At 48.2% G+C, this 22,003-nt stretch overlaps 1 protein-coding gene and 1 pseudogene across 5 annotated transcripts in view; one reads left to right on the top strand and one right to left on the bottom strand.

Moving 5' to 3' along the window:
• Positions 1 to 22,003, top strand: part of MYBL2 (MYB proto-oncogene like 2) — a 50,078-nt gene that overhangs the window by 6,494 nt on the left and 21,581 nt on the right. For 4 of the 5 annotated variants that reach the window (XM_055266361.2, XM_063634195.1, XM_063634196.1 and 1 more), the window contains exons 2-6: positions 430 to 523; positions 8,080 to 8,151; positions 9,089 to 9,181; positions 13,174 to 13,394; positions 18,738 to 18,900. In XM_055266361.2, the coding sequence (XP_055122336.2) occupies positions 430 to 523; positions 8,080 to 8,151; positions 9,089 to 9,181; positions 13,174 to 13,394; positions 18,738 to 18,900 (643 nt within the window). The remainder of the gene's footprint in view (positions 1 to 429; positions 524 to 8,079; positions 8,152 to 9,088; positions 9,182 to 13,173; positions 13,395 to 18,737; positions 18,901 to 22,003) is intronic. The other variant, XM_055266362.2, reaches the window with a different exon arrangement.
• Positions 19,397 to 19,820, bottom strand: LOC129474763 (large ribosomal subunit protein eL30-like; annotated as a pseudogene).

Here is a 22,003-nt window from a genome sequence, read left to right as displayed (position 1 = left end):
CTATAGTCCCAGCACTTTGGGAGGCCGTGGTGGGAGGATTGCTTGAGCCCAGGAGTTCAAAACCACCCTGGGCAATATGGTGAGACCCCGTCACTACAAAAAATACAAAAGTTAGCCGGGCGTGGTGGCATACCCCTGTAGTCCCAGCAACTTAGGAGGCTGGGGCGGGAGGATCATTTGAGTCCAAGAGTTCAAGGCTGCAGTGAGCTACGATCATGCCACCCTGAATTCCAGCCCAGTGACAGAGTGAGACCCTGTCTCAATAAAAATAAGTGAAGCAGAAGTGCCTATGTCTTAAAAAGAAGAAAAAGTAAGAGCCTCTCTCCCCTAGACCTTTCCCTAGGGTGGGCTGGCCGCTGCCTACACGTTGTCCATTATGTAAAACATATGGACACACCATCCTTTACCCTTGGCCTGCTTTCCCCATAGCGAGGATCTGGATGAGCTGCACTACCAGGACACAGATTCAGATGTGCCGGAGCAGAGGGATAGCAAGTGCAAGGTCAAATGGACCCATGAGGAGGTGAGTGCCATGGGGAAGAGAGGGTTGATGGCAGCTGGGGGCTGTCCAGAGGAGCTGAGCCTGGAGTGTCTACCTGATGTCTCATCAGATGGGATGAAGAGGAGGAGCCGGTGAAGGAAGGGTTGGGTCCACTGATTGTCCTCATGCCTCTTCTCAGAGCATTCTGGGGGACTCTCAATTCTGAGGACTCAGCGGGTGGGAAGGGGATGTGTGTCCTAGACCTCAGGGTCCATCGTGTCTCCTGAGCAGCTGGCATGTTCTGTGTCATGGACATTGATTGTGCTTTTTGCCTTTTGACTGCTAGGAGGTTTGGCCAAGTCTGTAACTCCCCCTTTCTTTTTTTTTTTTTTTTTTTTTTTTGAGACAGAGTTTCGCTGTTGTCACCTAGGCTAGAGGGCAACGGCATAATCTCAGCTCACTGCAACCTCCGCCTCCTGGGTTCAAGCGATTCTCCTGCCTCAGCCTTCCGAGAAGGTGCGATTACCGGCGTGAGCCACCACATCCAGCTAATTTTTTTTTTTTTTTTTGAGACAGAGTCTCGCTTTGTCACCCAGGCTGGAGTGTAGTGGCACGATCTTGGCCCACTGCAACCTCTGCCTCCCGGGTTCAAGCAATTCTCCTGCCTCAGTCTCCCGAGTAGCTGGGATTACAGGCATGCGCCACCATGCCCAGCTAATTTTTTTTTTTTTTTTGTATTTTTAGTAGATACGAGGGCTTCACCATGCTGGCCAGGCTGATCTCAAACTCCTGATCTCATGATCTGCCTGCCTCGGTCTCCCAAAGTGCTGGGATTACAGGCATGAGCCACTGCGCCCGGGCTTAATTTTTGTATTTTTAGTAGAGATGGAGTTTCACCATGTTGGCCAGGCTAATCTCGAATTCCTGACCCCAGGTGATCCGCCTGCCTCGGCCTCCTAACGTGCTGGGATTACAGACGTGAGTCACTGCACCCTGCCAACTCCCACTTTCTTTTTCTAAAAAAATTAACTGTATTGAACCTTCTGACATCAAGCCCTGAATTGGTTTCCTTCTAGCTCCGTCTTTTTATTTTATAATAAATGTGATTGAAATATAATTTATATGTAATCATATGCAATCAAATGCCCTTTTTTTTTTTTCCTTTTTGAGACAGGGTTTTTGCTCTGTTGCCCAGGCTGGAGTGCTATGCTAGCATGGCTCACTGTAGCCTCAACTTTCTGGGCTCAAGCAATCCTCCCCCCTCAGCCTCCTGAGTAGCTGGAACCACAGGCATGCACCACCACGCCTGGCTAATTTTTGTATTTTGTAGAAACAGGGTCTCAACATGTTGCCCAGGCTGGTCTCAAACTTCTGGGCTCAAGCAGTTCTCCCACCTCAGCCTTCCAAAGTGCTAGGATTATAGGTATGAGCCACTGTCCCTGGCCAAATGCCCCTTTTTATGGTGAACAGTTTGATCAGTTTTTTTTCCTTTTTTTTTTTTTTTTGAGACGGAGTCTTGCTCTGTCGCCCAGGCTGGAGTGCAGTGGCGCAATCTCGGCTCACTGCAAGCTCCGCCTCCCGGGTTCACGCCATTCTCCTGCCTCAGCCTCTCCGAGTAGCTGGGACTACAGGCGCCCGCCACCACGCCCGGCTAATTTTTTTGTATTTTTTTTTTAGTAGAGACGGGGTTTCACCGTGGTCTCGATCTCCTGACCTCGTGATCCGCCTGCCTCAGCCTCCCAAAGTGCTGGGATTACAAGCGTGAGCCACCGTTTTTTTTTTTTTTTGATATGGAGTCTCTGTCTCCCAGGCTGGAGTGCAATGGCATGATCTCCACTCACTGCAACCTCCGCCTCCTGGGTTCAAGCGATTCTCCTGCCTGAGCCTCCTGAGTAGCTAGGATTACAGGCACCCGCCATCATGCCCAGCTAATTCTTGTATTTTTGTAGAGATGGGGTTTCACCATGTTGGCCAGGCTAGTCTTGAACTCCTGACCTCAAGCAAGCAGTCCACCCACCTTGGCCTCCCAAAGTGCTGGGATTACAGGCGTGAGCCGCTACGGTGAGCCAGTTTGATCACTTTTGACAAATGCATATACCAATGTAAGCACCACCCTGATTATCCCAAGAAGTTCTCTGTGGCCCTTTGTGGTCAGGTTTCCCCAGCTCCAGGCAGTTGCTGATTTGATTTGTTTTGCCTGTTTCTTTCTGGTGTGTGTGTGTGTGTGTGTGTGTGTGTGTGTGTGTTTTGTTTTTAACTTTAGGTTCGGGGATATATGTGCAGATTTATTATATAGGTAAATTGCATGTCGTGGGAGTTTGATATACAGGTTGTTTTGTTACCTAGGTAATAAGCATGGTACCCAATAGGTAGTTTTTTTTTTTTTTTTTTTTTTTTTTTTTTTAAGACAGTCTCTCTCTGTTGCCCAGGCTGGAGTGCAGTGGTGCGATCTTAGCTTACTGCAACCTCCGCCTCCTGGGTTCAAGCGATTCTCCTACCTCAGCCTCTCAAGTAGCTGGGATTACAGGCACGTGCCACCATGCCTGGTAAATTTTTGTATTTTTAGTAGAGACAAGGTTTCTACTTGTCTCTACTAAAATGTTCACCAGGCTGGTCTTGAACTCCTGACCTCAGGTGATCTTCCCACTTCAGCCTCCTAAAGTGCTGGGATTACAGGTGTGAGCCACTGCACCCAGCCCCAATAGGTAGTTTTTTGATCCTCATCCTCCTCCCACCCTCCACCCTCCTTCCACCCTCCACCCTCCTTCCACCCTCCACCCTCAAGTAGGCCCTGGTCTCCTTGTTTTGATCCTCATCCTCCTCCCACCCTACACCCCCCTCCCACCCTCCACCCTCAAGTAGGTCCTGGTCTCCTTGTTCCCTTCTTCGTGTCCATGTGTATTCAGTGTTTGGCTTTTACTTATAGATGAGAATATGTGGTATTTGGTTTTCTGTTCCTGTGTTTGCTTAGGATAGTATGTTTTGCCTGTTCTTGAATCTTCTGTAAATGAAATCATACGGTTACATTCTTTGCATCTGGCTTTTGCTCAGCATTGTGTTGGGTGATTCAGTAACTTGCCCTTTTCTATCACTGGATAGTAGTCCATTGTATGGGTATACCACACAGCATTTCACCTGTTGATGGATGTTTGGACTGTTTCCAGTTTTTGGCTATTATGTATAGTGCTACCTTGAAGATTCTTGCCTAAGTCTTTTTGCAAATACATGTTTCCCTTTCTTTTGGGAAGACAGTTAGGTATGGTCATGGGGTAGGTGTATGTTTAGTTTTACAGAAACTGCCTTTTTCTTAATTGATTGTACCATTTTAGACTTCTACTGGCCTTTTTATTTTACCTCAATTTTTCTTAGTGTCTTCAGTTCTTAAGTGTTTTTTGTTTTGTTTTGTTTCAACCCATAGTTAACATTATAGATGTCTTTAATTTTAGGATTGGGTTTTTTTTTTTTTTTTTTGTATTGTATTATTTCTATGGCTTTTGTTTTTTGTTTTTAAATAGAGAAGAGGGTCTTGCTATGTTGTCCAGGCTGGTCTCCTGGGCTCAAGCAATCTTCCTACCTTGGCCTCCCAAAGTGTTGGGATTACAGGCAGGAGCCACCATGACTAGCTTGTTTTGTTTTTTCTAAAACTTGCTGTGTGAGTGGTAAAACCCTTTTAAATCATGAAAGATGTTTTTCCAGATGCGTGCTAAGCAAACCTTTTCTGCTCATCCTGTTGTGGACCAGGGACTATATTTGGCTCTTGTGGGCTTAGAAGAATAAACAAGACCAAGTTCCTACCCCAGAGCAGCTTTCTCTCTGGAATGGAGAGATAAGACCGTGTACAGGTCCCTGGAATGTGCCGTGGTCATCCGTGGCACCGGTAGGATCAGTGTCTGTTGGTGCTCACTGTTGTAGCTCTGGGCACCTGATAATTGTAGGATGAGTGGGTGGCAAGTACCTTTAGAAGGAGAGATTACTGCTGCCTGAAGAGGTTAAGGAAACTTATGTGGAGAAAGTGACCTTTGAGCTAAGGATGAGGATTTGGAAATTTAGCAGTGAGGGAAGACCTACAGTGTGCAAAAAGGTGGGTAAGTCAGATCAGGAAAGGGGCTGTAGGTGGAGAAAAGCCAGTACAGGAGGCCAGTTTGGTTGGAGGGAAGGGTCCTTGAAGGGGAGAAATGGTTGACGGAGATGAAAGGATACACTGGGGCTGATTCTTCTAGGGCCTTGAGTGTTGGGCTTAGAAGCTGTAGGATTGTTCAGCTCTCAATGCAGAACAGAGCCAGGTTAGCTTGGTTTTTGGTTTGTTTTTTTCTAACTCTGAACTGGACAAAGATGGAAGGTTTTTAATGCCGGGAGTGATGTGAATGTAGCCGGGCTTCAGGGGAGTTCATCTGCTGTGTGGGGGATCGATAAGAGAGATGGGTGGCCTGGTGCGGTGGCTCACGCCTGTAATCCCAGCACTTTGGGAGGTTGAGGCGGGTGGATCACCTGAGGTTAGGAGTTCGAGACCAGCCTGGCCAACATGGCTGAACCCTGTCTCTACTAAAAATACAAAAAAATTAGCTGGGTGTGGTTGTGGGCGCCTATAATCCCAGCAATTTGGGAGGCTGAGGCAGGAGAATCACTTGAACCCAGGAGGTGGAAGTTGCATTGAGCTGAGATTGCACCATTGCACTCCAGCCTGGACAACAAGAGCAAAACTCCGTCTCAAAAAAAAAAAAAAGATATAGAGCACAGGCTGGGGCTGAGAGACCAGTGCTGAGGGAGTGGGAGAGGGCGCTGTGCCAGGCAAGCAAGAGGTGGCTATGGAGAGGGCAGTGCGGGGATGGAGCTGACCACGTTGGGGAGTCCCAGGGTGGGTGGGAAGAGTGTAAGTTTGGGAACGATAGTATCCAGGTCAGTTGTCAGGGAGGGTGGTGGTGCCGGAGATGGACTGGGGAACACAGAAGGAAGCAGGTGAGAGCCTGGCCAGGGCGGGTAGGGGGCATGGAATAGGTAGGGAAGGGTGTCCTAGGCTGGCTCACCCAGAGAATTTACGGTGACTTTGTCCAGCCTGTACTGGTTCTGGCCAAGCTATAGTTGAGGGCTTTGATACCTGTCGTGGGCCACATTGTGACCAATTTTTCTGTCTAGGAGCATGTATATATATATACACATATAAATTTGTGTGTGTGACAAAACCACCTCACTTTAAGTTTATCCCCTTTTCCTCCCCCTTAAATCTACCCCTTAACCATCTTTAACTTTGTAGTTCAGTGGTGTTAAGTATTTTCAGATTGTTTTGCAAAAGATCTCTAAAACTTTTTCATCTTTGAAATTGGCTGAGTGCGGTGGTTTATGCCCGTAAACTGAGCAGTGTGGGAGGCCGAAGCAGGAGGATTGCCTGAGTGCAAGGAGTCCTAGACCAGCCGGGAAAACATAGCAAGACCCTGTCATTAAAAACAAAACAAAAAATACCCGCCAACTTGGTGGGTCACGGTGGCTCAGGCCTGTAATCCCAGCACTTTGGGAGGCCGAGGCAGGAGATTGCTTGAGGCAGTCTAGACCAGCCTGAAGAACATGTGAGATCCTGTCTCTACAACAAAAAAACAAAAATTAGCCAGGCATGGTGGTGTGTGTCTGTGGTCCCACCTACTTGGGAGGGTGAGGTGGAAGGATCACTTGAGCCCATGAGGTTGAGGATGTGGTGGGCTGTGTTTGCACCACTGCACTCTAGCTTGGGTGACCAAGAGAGACCCTATCTCAAAAAAGGATGGAAAACTGAAACTAATTAAACATGAATTCACTCTCCTCCCACCCTCCAGCCCTTGGCAGCTATCTTTCTACTCTGTTTCTGTGATTTTGACTATTTTATTTATTTATTTTATTTTTTCAAGACAGAGTCTTGCTCTGTCGCCCAGGCCACAGTGCAATGGCATGATCTTGGCTCACTGCAACCTCCACTTCCCGGGTTCAAGTGAGTCTTCTGCTGCAGTCTCCCGAGTAGCTGGGATCACAGGCGCCCGCCACCATGCTGGGCTAATTTTTGTATTAATAGAGACGAACTTTCACCATGTTGGCCAGGCTGGTCTCAAACTCCTGAGCTCAGGTGATCCACCTGCCTCGGCCTCCCAAAGTGTTGGGATTAAAGGCGTGAGCCACCGCTCCCTGCCTGATTTTGACTATTTTAGATGCTTCCTGTGAGTGGAATCCTGAGTATTTGCCCTGTCTGGCTATTTGACTTAGCATAGTGTCCTCAGCTTTCATCCATGCTGTAGCATGTGTCAGAATGCCCTCGACTGAGTAATATCCATTGTTTATATGCATGACATTTTCTTTTTTCTTTTGTTTGAGACGGAGTCTCACTCTTGCTCTGTTGCCCAGGCTGGAGTGCAGTGGCACGATCTTGGCTCACTGCATCCTCCGCCTCCCGGGTTCAAGCAATTCTTTTGCCTCATCCTCCCGAGTAGCTGGGATTACAGGCACCCACCACCACACCTGGCTAATTTTTGTATTTTTAATTGAGATGGGGTTTTGCCATATTGGCCAGGCTGGTCTTGAACCCCTGACCTCGTGATCTGCCCGCCACAGCCTCCCAAAGTGCTGGGATTACAGGTGTGAGCCACCGTGCCTGGCTTGACATTTTCTTTATATATTAATCGATTTGACTGAGGAAAGCTTTATATATAATTAACTACAACCATTTGTAGTACAATTCAGTAGAACCGCCAGAACAGCCAGGCTATAGAACATTTCCATTGTCCCCAAGACGTTCCTTGCCCCCCTTTGCTGTTCATCCCTTTCCACCACTGGCCTCAGACAACCACTTTTTGTCCCTATAGCTTAGTTTACATTTTCTAGAATTTCATATGCATGGAATCATAGGGTGTGTACCCTCTTGTGTCTGGCTTCTTTCACACATCATAGTGACACTGAGATTCATGTTATCGCGTGAATTGGTAGTTCATTTCGGGAGGTTATTTTGATAGATACTAGCCTGTCTTCTAACTACTCTTGTTTTTGCCCAGGCCTCCTGCTTCTAGTGCTGAATCACTGTCAACTCTGGCCCGAGTTCAGTAATGACCTCCTTATGTCGACTCTGCTGCCTTCCAGCCCCTTTCCCACCCTGTAGCAGGCAAAGAGAACTTTATAAAAAGCGCGTTTGACTGTGACCACCCAGTGTTCAAACACATCAGTGGTTTTGCATGATAGATGGTTGAACTGATGCTGCGAATGGTCTGGCCCCTATGGTTCCCTCCAAAATCATCTTGGATCTGTTTTGCTTCCTCCTTTTTAGCTATTCGGCATTTCCTTGGAACCTATCCCTTAGTGTCCCTGAGTAGGCAGTCACCACGTACCTCTCCATATCTCCCAGCAGGGTGTGGCTTTGCTTTTGTTCCTGTGAGCCTTCTATTGCCAGCTGGCTCCCTCCCATGAGATCAGGGGCAGCTCTTTTGCTGCCTGCTGCTGCAGCTGTAGCGCCTGGCACCTTGTACGTATTCACTTCATGACGGAATGGATGAACGAGGCTGTTCCTTTTAGATTGGGCTCTGTCATGGGCAGCCCTGAGGTTTTCTGCACGTATGTGTGCTGAGCCCCTGTCTTTCTGGTGTTGGCAGGACGAGCAGCTGAGGGCCCTGGTGAGGCAGTTTGGACAGCAGGACTGGAAGTTCCTGGCCAGCCACTTCCCTGTGAGTACAGTCCCCCTGTGGCCCTCCCTCGGGGCAAGGGCTCTGGGAGAACAGTGTGCCTGCGACAGACTTTGCCACGGAGGAGAAAAGGGAGTTCCTTACTAAGCCCCTGAAAACAAACCAAATAAAACAGGGCAAATGGACCTTTGTAGGATCTCTCTTCCCAAACTGGCATTCAGGGTACACTGCTGTAAACATCTCCCAGCTCCTCAGCATGCCTGGTGGTCTTCAGGCTCTGAGACATTTGCAGCATGTGGTGCATATTTGCATTTCTTCCTGTAAGTCAGGAGTGAACAGGTGTTCGGTTTCTCAACAGTGAGACTGAAACTGAGGGGAAGCGATGCTTTCAGCAGGCTTCATGGTGAGGCCCCTGCAGGGCTGGCAGGTGCTACCACATTCGAGTATTTAGAGCCTCCTGATGGTGAGGGAGTTCCCCTCAGGACCTCCTTCTCAGGCCCTCCCACCCCTGACCCACAGGTGTCTGGGAGGGAGGGGGTGTGGCAGGAGCTGCCATATGTCTTACTGCCTGGGCTGCTCAGAAAGCACGTCACCAGATCCCTTCCTGCCCCATTTCCTCATCTCCCCCTCTTCTGTGTAATCTGAACTCTTCAGGGAATAAAAATGGTCTCCTAGAAAAAAGCAGGGGTCCCTGACATACAAGGAATTAAAGACTTGTGATGATGGCCCCTTGTATTTGGTTGGTAGGGGGTGGCTTCCCACAGGGGCCCGAGTTTGCCCTCTCGTGTAGCAAAGGGAAACCACCCATGTTACGGCATGTGGGCTTGCAGTGTGTGGTGGCTGCATGGAACAGGACACACCTACCCAAGGTGTGCCTAGTCCCAGGCCATGGGCCCCTGAGCCTAGTACTTAACCAGGCTCCCAGCCCGAGGTCCCAGAAGTTCTCACAGATTGGTTTGTTCTTCTGTTCTTTTCCCAGAACCGCACTGACCAGCAATGCCAGTACAGGTGGCTGAGAGTTTTGAATCCAGACCTTGTCAAGGGGCCATGGACCAAGGAAGAAGACCAAAAGGTAACTGCTGGGACAGTGCCTTGCACACAGTGGGCCTTCACTCACCAGTGTACCTGGGGACTGTGAGATTGCCTTGTGTTGGGGGCGTCAAGCTGAGCATTGGGTGTGAGTTGTCTACCAGCCAGTCTGGACACACTTATGCTGCCCTGGCTCCAGGCCTGAGATTCCAAGTTTCAGAGTGTCTCCAGGCTTCCCTACTCATGGTCCGAGGGCTGTTGGGCTGATTACTTGGCTTCTCTTGTTCCACCCATGGAGGGGAGCAGTAGCAGTGCACGTTGTCATGAGAGTTAAGCAGGTGATGCTTGTAGGGGGCTTGCAGGTCCTGTACATTTGCTCTCAGCAAATGGCAGCTGCTGCTATCCCTGATTTAATGATGATTGCACCCTGTGACCTTCACAGGGCACAGATGCCTTCTTTTGATCGCCATAGCAGTCCTGTGAGGTGGGCAGAAGTTGTTAGTCCCATTTTACAGATGGAGAGAGCAAGGCTCAGAGAGAGGGGCTGGGGATGTCCCCAACCTAGAAGAGGCAGTAAGTGCTATGACTGCCCGGGGCTACCTTGGGAGTTCCCTCATCTTTTCTTGATACCAGCCCAGAGGATGCCATTCCACCGAGGCAGGCGTGGCTCATGGGAAAGAGGGAGATGAAGGGAACTAGGCATTTTTTTTTTTTTTTTTTTTTTTTTTTTTGAGATGGAGTCTCATTTTGTCACTCAGGCTGGAGTGCAGTGGCACGATCTCAGCTCACTGCATCCTCTGCCGCCCGGGTTTGAGCGATTCTCCCGTCTCAGCCTCCTAATTAGCTGGGATTACAGGCACGCGCCACCACGCCTGGCTAATTTTTTTATATTTTTAGTAGAGATGGGGGTTTCACCATGTTAGTCAGGCTGGTCTCGAACTCCTGACCCCGTGATCCACCCGCCTCAGCCTCCGAAAGTGCTGGAATTACAGGCGTGAGCCACTGTGCCTGGCCTGGAAGTAAGCATTTTTAAATTAATTTTTTTTGAGACGAGTCTTACTCTGTTGCACTGGCTGGAAAGCATTGACTAATTTTTTTGATTGATTGATTGAGGTGGGGGTTCGCTCTGTCACCCAGGCTGGAGTAAAGTGACACAATCACAGCTCGTTGCAGCCTCGACCTCCCAGGCCCAAGCAATCCTCCCACCTCAGCTTCTAAAGTAGCTGCTACTACGTGTACCACCATGTCTGGCTAATCTTTTTGAAAAATTTTTGTAGAGAGAGTGTTTTGCTGTGCAGGCTGGTTGAACTTCTGGGCTCAAATGATCCTCCCACATCAGCCTCTCAAAGTGCTGGGATTGTAGGTATGAGCCACCATTCCTGTCCTTTTTTATTTTTTTGAGACTGAGTCTTGCTCTGTCGCCCAGGCTGGAGTGCAATGGTGCGATCTTGGCTTACTGCAGCCTTCGCCTCCTGGGTTCAAGCAATTCTCTGCCTCAGCCTCCCGAGGAGCTGGGATTACAGGCGCCTGCCACCATGCCCGGCTAATTTTTGTATTTTTAGTAGAGACGGGGTTTCACCACGTTGGCCTGACTGGTCTTGAACTCCTGACCTTGCGATCTACCCACCTTGGCCTCCCAAAGTGCTCGGATTACAAGTGTGAGCCACTGTGCCCAGCCATTTTTTTTTTTTTTTTTTATTTGTAGAGACGGGGTCTTCCTGTAAGTTTTCCAGGCTGGTCTTGAACTACAGGGCTCAAGCTATCTTCTCGCCTTGGCCTCCCAAAGTTCTGGGATTACAGTCATGAGCCATGGCTGGGACTTTGCCTTAAAATTAATTTTTAATTAACTCAGCGTGGTGGTGAGGTGCCTGTAGTTGGGAGGCTGAGTTGGGAGAATTGCTTGAGCCCAGGAGTTCAAGGCTGCAGTGAGCTATGATCACACCACTGCACTCCAGCCTGGGTGACAGAGTGAGACCCTGTCTCTTAAAAAAAAAAAAAAAAAAAAAAAAAACAAAACAAAACGCCTGGGCGTGGTGGCTCACACCTGTAATCCCAGCATTTTGGGAGCCCAGGGTGAGTGGATCACCTGATGTCAGGAGTTTGAGACCAGCCTGACCAACATGGCAAAACCCCATCTCTACTAAAAATGCAAAAATGAGCCGGGTGTGGTAACGCATACCTGTAATCCCAGCTACTTGGGAGGCTGAGGCAGGAGAATCACCTGAACTGGGGAGGCAGAGGTTGCAGTGAGCCGAGATGGTGCCATTGTACTCCAGCCTGGGCAGCAAGAGCAAAACTGTCTCGAAAAAAAAAAAAAAAGAATGAAATAAAATTTATTTATTTATTTATTTTTGAGACAGAGTTTCCCTCTTGTTGCCCAGGCTGGAGTGCAGTGGCATGATCTCAGCTCACTGCAATCTCCTCCTCCCAGGGACAAGTGATTCTCCTGCCCCAGCCTCCCGAACAGCTGAGATTACAGGTGCACGCCACCACGCCTGGCCGATTTTTGCATTTTTAGTAGAGATGGGGTTTTGCCATGTTGGTCAGGCTGGTCTGGAACTCCTGATCTCAGGTGATCCACCCGCCTCGACCTCCCAAAGTGCTGGGATTACAAGCGTGAGCCACTGGGCCCAGCCTGAGACCTTGTCTCTTAAGAATAAAATAAAATTTAGTTTGAAAATACTTTTTTGGCTGGTTGTGGCCAGGAGTTTGAGAACAGCCTGGCCAACATGGTGAAACCCCGTCTACCAAAAAATACAAAAATTAGCCAGGTGTTTTGGTGTGCCTGTAATCCCAGCTACTCGGAAGGCTGAGGCAGGAGAATCGCTTGAACCCAGGAGGCGGAGGTTGCAGTGAGCTGAGATCGCCCCACTGCACCCCAGCCTGGGCAACAGAGTGAGACCCTGTCTCAAAAAAAGTAAAAGCATAAAATCAGGCCAGGCGTGGTGGCTCATGCCTATAATAATCCCAGCACTTTGGGAGGCCGAGTCGGGCCGATCACCTCAGGTTGGGAGTTCAAGACCAGCCTTATCAACACAGAGAAACCCCGTCTCTACTAAAAATGCAAAATTAGCCAGGCGTGGTGGTGCATGCCTGTAATCTCAGCTACTTGGGAGGCTGAGGCAGGAGAATCACTTGAACCTGGAAGGCAGAGGTTGTCGTGAGCCAAGATCGTGCCATTGCACTCCAGCCTGGGCAACAAGAGCGGAACTTTGTCTAAAAATAAATAAATAAAAAATAAAATAAAAAGTAAAAACATAAAATCTTTAAAAAAAAAAATCAAAGTGATACATGGTTGCTATAAAAATTTAAACCATACAGAAATGAGGTCAAATATTTCTTCACCAAAATCTTTGCCAAAAGAAGCATCCACTCTTCCCAGTTTCTCGTGGTCTGTGTGCACGCGAGAACGTGTGTGTCTGTTGTGTGGCGGGGCCTGGCCTGGCTCTTATGGCTGCGTATGTTGTGGTTTGTGTCCTGAACTAGGAAGCCTGACTGAAGGCAGGTGGGGACTCAGGTCTGGCTAGGTCAGCCCACCATGCCTGCTACCATGGCTCAGCCTGTGCCCTCCCAATTTCCATGGAAGTGCTGGAGGGTCTTGGCGGCAGCCTGGGGCATGGCTGGGGTGGGAAAGTCTATTTCCCACCTTTAGTTTGGACTCCCTGTGTGTTGTTCCTCCTCATCCCTCTGCTCTTTTCTACTTAGCTTATTGGGTTGAGCCCTGAAGAGGGAAGCAGGACTCTGGCGCCTTGTTTACCCCCACTTGATCTCTACTCTAGAAAGTGTCTGGCCTTCTTGGCCTAGATTTATTCCAGGCAATAAATGAGAGGGATGCGGTCAGATCCTCAGGTAGGCCCTGTGGGCTACACAAAGTCATCCTGGGTGGCATCCCCTGCAGCCCACTCAGTGTTGCCTGAGGGGATGTGGTAGATGGCACCTCTCAGGGCCATGGCAAGGCTCAGGTGGATGTGAAGGGCTATGGTGGGGGTGTGGGAGGGGCTGGTGCAACTGGCTACCCAGAGGCTTTTCTCTAAGGTCATCGAGCTGGTTAAGAAGTACGGCACAAAGCAGTGGACACTGATTGCCAAGCACCTGAAGGGCCGGCTGGGGAAGCAGTGCCGTGAACGCTGGCACAACCACCTCAACCCTGAGGTGAAGAAGTCTTGCTGGACCGAGGAGGAGGACCGCATCATCTGCGAGGCCCACAAGGTGCTGGGCAACCGCTGGGCTGAGATCGCCAAGATGTTGCCAGGGAGGTAAGCTGTCTTCTTGGGGATTGGGGCAGGTTCCCAGGAGGCCAGGCCCATGTTTCTAATGGAGGAGGGTTCCTGGGTGGGTACTGTGGTTCTGTGCTCTTGTTCTCTAACACCCAGCCTTGGCTCCAGGGCTCCTAGAGGCATGCATAGTCAGGAGGAAGGGTGGTTCCCCAGGGAAGGCCCTGTCTTCTGTCAGCTTAAAAGAACAGATAAGGGAGACCTCAGCAAGAAGTTGGATACCCCGGAGTCTAGTTCTCATCCTGTTCCTAGCTCACTGTGTCTTCTTGGTTAGCCTCTTCGACTTCAGTTTCTTCTAACAGAATAGGCTTGAGATGTGGGGTAGATGGGCTTTCTTTAAGAAGAAAATGATCAAAAATGAGGTAGTACTATAATCTACTAAAAGGTGTTTTTTTTTTTCTTAAAGGGTTTATAATGAAAAACATCAGCCTCTGTTACCACTCTGTTAAATCACTCTACTAAAACAGACTCCTCTTTTTGAGTTCATTATCTCTTGAAGTGATATGCCATTCTACATATTGATCCTCTGCTACAGGAGATTAGCTTTCTTAGGCTTTCCCACTCCCCATACATCCCTATTGCTCCAATAACGTATGATAGTTATTAAAATAATAATGTTTATGGACGGGCATGGTGGCTCATGCCTGTAATCCTAGCACGTTGGGTGGCTGAGGTGGGTGGATCACTTGAGGTCAGGAGTTCGAGACCAGCCTGGCCAACACAGTGAAGCCTCGTCTCTACTAAAAATACAAAAAATTAGGCGAATGTGGTGGTGAGCCTGTAATCCCAGCTACTTGCGGGGCTGAGGCAGGAAAATTGCCTGAACCTGGGAGGCGGAGGTTGCAGTGAGCCGAGATCACATCACTGCACTCCAGCCTGGGTGACAGAGCGAGGCTGTCTCAAGAAAAAAAAAAAAAAATTTTTCTAAATACTGAAAGCATTCCATGATCTTTTCTCCTAGTTTTCATCTCTTTTGCTTCATTTTCTGGGAGACTTCTTATCTTCTCTTTTTTTTTGAAATTATTTTCACTAAAAATTTTACTTTCTAAGGGCTCTTCCCTTTTCTGGCACTCTTTTTTTTTTTTGGGAGCCCAGAGTCTCGCTCTGTCACCCAGGCTGGAGTGCAGTGGTGTGATCCGGGCTCACTGCAACCTCTGCCTCCCAGGTTGAAACGATTCTCCTGGTTCAGCCTCCCAAGTAGCTGGGACTACGGGTGTGTGCCACCATGCCTGGCTAATTTTTGTATTTTTAGTAGAGATGGAGTTTCACCATGTTGGCCAGGCTGGTCTCGAACTCCTGACCTCCTGCCCACTTCAGCCTCCCAAAGTGTTGGGATTATAGGCATGAGCCATTATGCCTGGACTCTTTGAAACAGGGTTCTCACTCTGTCACCCAAGCTGGAGTGCAGCCTCAACCTTCTGAGCTCAAGCAATCCTTCTGCCTCAGCCTCCCAAGGACCTGGGACTACAAGTGCATGCCAGCATACCCAGCTAGTTCTGAAATTTTCTGTAGGGGCAGGGTCTCCCTGTATTGCCCAGGCTGGTCCCAAAGTGCTGGGATTATAGGCATGAGCCACCACACCTGGCCTGGCACCCTGTTCTTATTTTGTGGTTTCAATAGCTTACCTCTCTGTCAATATTATGTTTTTTAAGACCGAATTTTGCTCTTATCGCCCAGGCTGGAGTGTAGTGGCATGATCTTGGCTCACTGCAACTTCTGCCTCCTGGGTTCAAGTGATTCTCCTGCCTCAGCCTCCTGAGTAGATGGGATTACAGGCGCTCGCCACCACACCTGACTCTAATTTTTGTATTTTTAGTAGAGATGGGGTTTTGTCATCTTGGCCAGGCTAGCTAGTCTTGAACTCCTGACTTCAGGTGATCTGCCTGCCTTGGGCTTCCCAAAGTGCTGAGATTACAGGTGTGAGCCACCACACCTGGCCCTAAGCTGGATATTGTTCCCCTGTTTTCCATCTTCTGAAAACTTGTAAAAAAAATCTCTTACTAGTGGCTGTCTTCTACCTGTTTCTCTTTGTCCTTGTGAATTTTTGCCTTGCTTTATTTTGAATCCTTTTTTTTTGTCATGGCAGTGTGGTCCTGGCAGGGAGAGAAAATGCCAGATGGTGTGTTTTCCCCAAAGTCTGAAATGATCCCTTTTCAAAGCTCAAGCTTGAATGTGTCATCTTTCTGGGGCTTCCCTTGCCACTTGGGTTGGAAACTCTGGCTTCTTTCCCCACACGGCCTGTTTGGCTCACAGGTGCCACCAGCCTCACGTTGATCCACTGTCACTCCTGCTCACTCGGTTTTAGCTGCTTTGCCTCTTTTCAGTCCCTCAAACCCTGAGCTCTTCTCAGAGCTCCTAGTGCTACTCTGTCGGCCTGCAGTGCACTCCCTCTTGTGCTTATTGTGTAGCTAATGTGTTCTCATTCTTCAGTTCTCAGTGGGAGTGCTATTTCTTCAGAGAAGTTTTCTCTGTTCTCCCAGACTATGGTTGGTCCCTGGTGACCTCTGTGTTGTGCCCACACCTGTCTGCAGAGTACTGTGTACCCCAACTGTAGCTGGAGATAACATTCATCTCCCCTGCTAGATTTAACTGTCAGTGGCAGCCACCTGTCCTATTTACCGATGGATCCCCAGTGCCTACAATAATGCCAGGCACATAATGGTGCTTTTTGTTTGCGAGCAAAAGAATGAGTCTCACTATAGCTTGGGGCACCGCAGACTCTGGTCTTGGGGAGTGGGAGGGCTGGGGAGGTGTTTTGGGTCAGGTTCCCTGGAAGTGGAACCTGTGACTCAGAGTTTCAGGTGCATGGGATCTCTTGGAAAGGTTCTCACCTGTGAGGGAAGGAGTGGAGAAAAGTAGGGAAAGGGCCAAACAAGGGATGGGGTCTTGGAAAATCCAGCTTTGGCCTGCTATAAGGCCAAGGGGTGTGTGTGTTCACATGTATACATGCGAGGTATGTACGTGTGAGGAGGGCACATGTGTACATGGGTCGGGGAACTCCAGGGGCATCTTTGTTTGTGCCTTCCAAGGGCTGTTTTTTGTTTTTTTTTTTTTTTTTGTTGTTGTTGTTGTTTTTTTTTTTTGAGACGGAGTCTTGCTCTGTCGCCCAGGCTGGAGTGCAGTGGCGTGATCTCAGCTCACTGCAACCTCCACCTCCCAGGTTCAAGTGATTCTCCTGCCTCAGCCTCCTGAGTAGCTGGGATTACAGGTATGCACCACCACGCCTGGCTAATTTTTGTATTTTTGGTAGAGATGGGGTTTTACCTTGTTGGCCAGGCTGATCTTGAACTCCTGACCTCTGGTGATCTGCTTCCAAGGGCTGTTACGCAGATAAAGTCATAGTAGAAGCCGTCGGCAGCATGCCCGGCAGCTGGGGAATTGGATTTGCTGTAGGGACAGAGGATCTGGGCAAAGCACCAGGAGCACCCCTTACCCTACACCTTTGCCCAGGAGCATTGTGTCCCTGAGGGCTTAGAGTGCAAATGATCCGAGGATATCCTCTTAGACTGGGTGCTCAGTTAAGCTGTTACTCTCTGTTCACTTTTCAAGGGAAGAACATTCTGCTTGGCACTCCAAAGAAGGTGGTGACTACTGTGTGTCAGCACAGTACCTTTGTCTTTTTAGTAAAGATGGGGCTTCACCATGTTGGCCAGGCTGGTCTTGAACTCCTGACCTTAGGTGATCCACCTGCCTCAGCCTCCCAAAGTGCTGGGATTACAGGTGTGAGCCACCGCACCTGACCTGCCGCTTGCTTCTCACCACTATACTTCTATACACTTTTGTGGTACTATCCCATCCTCCTGTATTACTCTATGCCTTTATTACTACATGTTTCTCTGCTAATCTACTCTGTGCTTTATGCTACTGTTCTACTGTAGATGTGTCTCCTCCCTGAATCTTTTTTTTTTTTTTTTTTGAGACGGAGTCTCGCTCTGTCGCCCAGGCTGGAGTGCAGTGGCACGATCTCTGCTCACTGCAAGCTCCATCTCCCGGGTTCACGCCATTCTCCTGCCTCAGCCTCCCGAGTAGCTGGGACTACAGGCGCCCGCCACCACGCCCGGCTAATTTTTTGTATTTTTAGTAGAGACGGGGTTTCACCATCTTGGCCAGGATGGTCTCGATCTCCTGACCTCATGATCCGCCCACCTCGGCCTCCCAAAGTGCTGGGATTACAGGCGTGAGCCACCGCGCCCGGCCCTCCCTGAATCTTTAGTGAGTGATAGAGTATGACGTAGTCTTCTGACCTTCCAGATAAAGAAACCAAGGCTCAGGGAGGTGAACAGTTGTGGGCCTTCTGCCCTCTTTGGCCACTTATCAGTCTGTGGGAGGTGAACAGGCCTTGCATCTGAGGTCAGTGTGAGACTCAGTGGAAATGAGCAGACAATGTTTGCTTATGGTTTCTACACATTCGAAGTGGGCAGGGAAGGGGCTGAGAGTTCCAAGCACATATCTTCAGTTTTATAATTTTTAAAAAATTTTTCATTTTTCATTTTTATTTATTTATTTTTATTTATTTTTGAGATGGAGTCTCACTCTGTTGCCCAGGCAGTAGTGTGGTGGCGTGATCTCGGCTCATTGCAACCTCCACCTCCTGGGTTTAAGCGATTCTCATGCCTCAGACTCCCAAGTAGCTGGGATTACAGGTGCCTGGCATCACGCCCAGCACCTCCCAAAGTGCCAGGATTACAGGCATGACCACTGTTCCTGGCCTTATAATTTTTTTTTTTTGAGATGGAGTTTTACTTTTGTTCCCAGGCTGGAGTGCAATGGCATGATCTTGGCTAACCACAACCTCCACCTCCTGGGTTCAAGCGATTCTCCTGCCTCAGCCTCCCAAGTAGCTAGGATTACAGGCATGTACCACCATGCCCGGCTAATTTTGTATTTTGAGTAGAGACAGGGTTTCTCTGTGTTGGTCAGGCTGGTCTCGAACTCCCGATCTCAGGTGATCCGCTCGCCTAGGCCGCCCAGAGTGCTGGGATTACAGGCGTGGTGAGTCACCACACACGGCCATTATTTTTTTTAATTAAAAAAATTTTTTTTTTTTTACCTGAACCTGACAGTAGCTGATGTCGTTTTATAATTTTTGCCATAGCCTGAGAGATTCAGTTGCTTATTTCACAGAGCTTCGTGGAAATGCTTTGTAAATTATTAGGGCTAGAGACTCGTGAGGCTTCATCTTGGAACTGAAAGAGAACTTTAGAGTTCATCTAGTGGAAGATTCATTTACAGGAGCAGGAACTTGGCTTAGGGAGGTTAGTCATGTGCCTGGTGGCACCCCACCCACAGAGCTGGGGTTCAAAGGCCCCCTGCTGCCCCCTGCAGGACAGACAATGCTGTGAAGAATCACTGGAACTCTACCATCAAAAGGAAGGTGGACACAGGAGGCTTCCTGAGTGAGTCCAAAGACTGCAAGCCCCCGGTGTACTTGCTGCTGGAGCTCGAGGACAAGGACGGCCTCCAGAGTGCCCAGCCCACGGAAGGCCAGGTGAGACAGCTGCTCAGCCTTTGGCTTGGTTTGATTTCACATTCATCTGACACCATCTCATTGAACACCTTGTCCACAGCTATTGGTCAGTTTCTACCACAGAGTCTAAAAGTGGGCCATGTGCTTCTGGGGCCTTGTGACACTTCTGCACATAACTGGCACTTGTCTGCCTACAGATGAAGGATAGCAGAGCAAGCGGATTATATAAAACTGTGAATTAGTTAAGGAGATCCTCAGCCTCCATCTCTCCTTGCTGGTGGCCTCCTTCTTACCTGTTGCTCATTTTAATTTTTTAAAACTGAAAGCATGTTTGCAATTAAAAAAAAAAAAAAAATCAGAGGTGCCTGGGTGCATCGGCTCACACCTGTAATCGCAGCAAGTTGAGAGGCCGAGGCGGGCGGATTGCTTGAGCCCAGGAGTTGGAGGCCAGTTCAGGCAACATGGTGAAACCTTGTCTCTATCTTTTTTTTTTTTTTTTTTTTCTAACAAGCAGAACTTTATTAAAGGAAAATTTTGCATGGTTTACTTTTCACCAGTCTGTTCTGGCATGCTTCTAATGATGTCAGAGTCACCTGCATCAATGATAGCCAGTGTGCACACTCTGTAGTATTTTCCACATGCTGTGCCCAGTTCAATATTATTGCCACTGTAGTGATGGACACCAGTTTTAGCCAACATTGCATAGTACTGTATTTCAGATTTCCTCAAAGCTGGGCAGTTGTTAGCGAGAATGACTAATTTCGCTTTGCCTTGTCTGATCATCTTCAGAGTCTGCTTGTACCCCAGGACTTACTTCCCACTTTTCATAACGAGTTGGAGCCTAGAGTTGATAGACTCCAGTGACTTTTTCTTCTTCTTTGCGGCCACCATCTTCCTGCCTTAGGTGCGGGACGGCCCCCAACCAAGAGCAGCTGCTAAGATGGCCGGGGAGCGAGAAAGGCGTCTCTATCTTTTTAATTAAAAAATGTATTGAGTTGTAATTTACATACTCTTAAACAGTTTTGAGTTATGACAAAGCATACAGCCATGTAACCACTGCCACAGTCAAGGTATAGAACGGTCCCATCACCCCAGAATTCCCTTGTGCTCCTTTTCTAGCCTTTTTTCGGCCCTTAGCTCCTTGCACTGTGATCTGTTTTCTGTCTCTATAATTTTGACTTTTCTAGAAATTAACAATTAAAATCCTATAGTATTACATTTGCAGGCTGTTTATTTTTGAGACAGAGTCTTGCTCTGATGCCCAGGCTGGAGTGCAGGGTGTGATCTTGGCTCACTGCAACCTCTGCCTCCTGGGATCAAGCTATCTCATGCCTCAGCAACCTGAGTAGCTGAGATTACAGGCATGCACCACCACGCCTGACTAATTTTTGTATTTTTAGTAGAGATGGGGTTTCACCACGTTGGCTAGGCTGGTTTTGAACTCCTAGCCTGAAGAGATCCACCTTCCTTGGCCTCCCAAAGTGTTGGGATTACAGATGTGAGCTACCATGTCTGGCACTACATTTGCAGTTTTTATTTATTTATTTTTTTGAGGTGGAGTCTCACTCTGTCGCTCAGGCTGGAGTGCAGTGATGTGATAGCTCACTGCAACCTCCGCCTCCCAGGTTAAAGCGATTCTGCTAGCTCAGCATGCCGAGTAGCTGGGATTACAGGTGCACACCACCATGCCTGGCTAATTTTTGTATTCTTAGAGATGGGGTCTCACCATGTTGGTCAAACTGGTCTCAAACTCCTGACCTCAAATGATCCACCTACCTGAGCCTCCCAAAGTGCTGGCATTACAGACGTGAGCCACCATGCCCCAGCTACATTTGCAGTTTTAAAAATGAAATCGGTGTATACTTATGTTAACATCCACTGTCCTATACACCAGAGCAAAGTTTTTATTTATATTTTTTAACTATATCTCTAAAGGTTATTTTTCAAAATAAAAATTTGGGCAGGGTGTGGTGGCTAACATCTGTAATCCCAGCACTTTGGGAGGCCAAGGCGTATGGATCTCTTGAGCCCAGGAGTTTAAGACCAGCTTGGGCAACATGGTGAAACCCCATTGCTATAAAAAGTAAAAAAAGTTAGCTGTGTGTGATTTTGTGCACCTGTAGTCCCAGCTCCTTGGGAGGCTGAGGTGGGAGGATTATTTGAGACTGGGAGGTGGATGTTGCAGTGAGTGGAGATTCCGCCACTGCACTCCAGCTTTTATTTATAAATAAAATAAAAATTTGAAGGCCAGGCACAGTGGCTCACGCCTGTAATCCCAGCATTTTGGGAGGCCAAGGCGGGTGGATCACGAGGTCAGGAGATTGAGACCATCCTGGCTAACACGGTGAAACCCCGTCTCTACTAAAAGTACAAAAAATTAGCCGGGCGTGGTGGCGGGTGCCTGTAGTCCCAGCTACCCAGGAGTCTGGGGCAGGAGAATGGCGTGAACCCGGGAGGCGGAGCTTGCAGTGAGCCGAGATCACGCCACTGCACTCCAGCCTGGGTGACAGAGTGAGACTCTGTCACAAAAAAATAAAATAAAATAAATAAATAAATAAAAATTTGAAGCAAGCATGACAAAACATTAAGATTTGATGATGCCGGATGTGTGGTAGGTAACACAATTGTCCTTTGTTATTTTCTAATCTTTTCTGTCATGGTGTGAACTATTTAATAATTTAAAAAAATCTTTTTCCCTCTTCTTACTGAGTAGAGATAACTTGTTGACAGCTACAATTCTTCCACAGTGCCCTCCTAGAGTGATATATTGTGTTTTTGCCTCTATTTCTTGATTTTTCAATTTTAGAGAATATCTCTCGATTTCCCAATATGAATGCACCTATGAGGTAACTTTCAAATGGTAGAGAAAGGTATAAAATGAAAAGTAAAACGACTTCTTTTTCTAGTTTCAATTCCATGTGCATCTCTTAACCAGAGGAGTCTACTTCTGACAATTTCTTGTATATCTGAGTAGTATGCTTTTGATCTTTTACTTCTGATTGAAGAAAAGGTCTCCATTCCACAAAGAGAAACAGTGGGCATCAGCCGACTCATAGAAGACTTTCAGTATAGGATGGAGTGAACAGATCTCTAGTCTCTTAAAAACTCTACTGTGCTGAAAGCC

Source organism: Symphalangus syndactylus, chromosome 24 (genome assembly GCF_028878055.3).
Source record: "Symphalangus syndactylus isolate Jambi chromosome 24, NHGRI_mSymSyn1-v2.1_pri, whole genome shotgun sequence".
Classification (NCBI taxonomy): domain Eukaryota; kingdom Metazoa; phylum Chordata; class Mammalia; order Primates; family Hylobatidae; genus Symphalangus; species Symphalangus syndactylus.
This window is presented reverse-complemented; position numbering and strand designations above follow the sequence as displayed.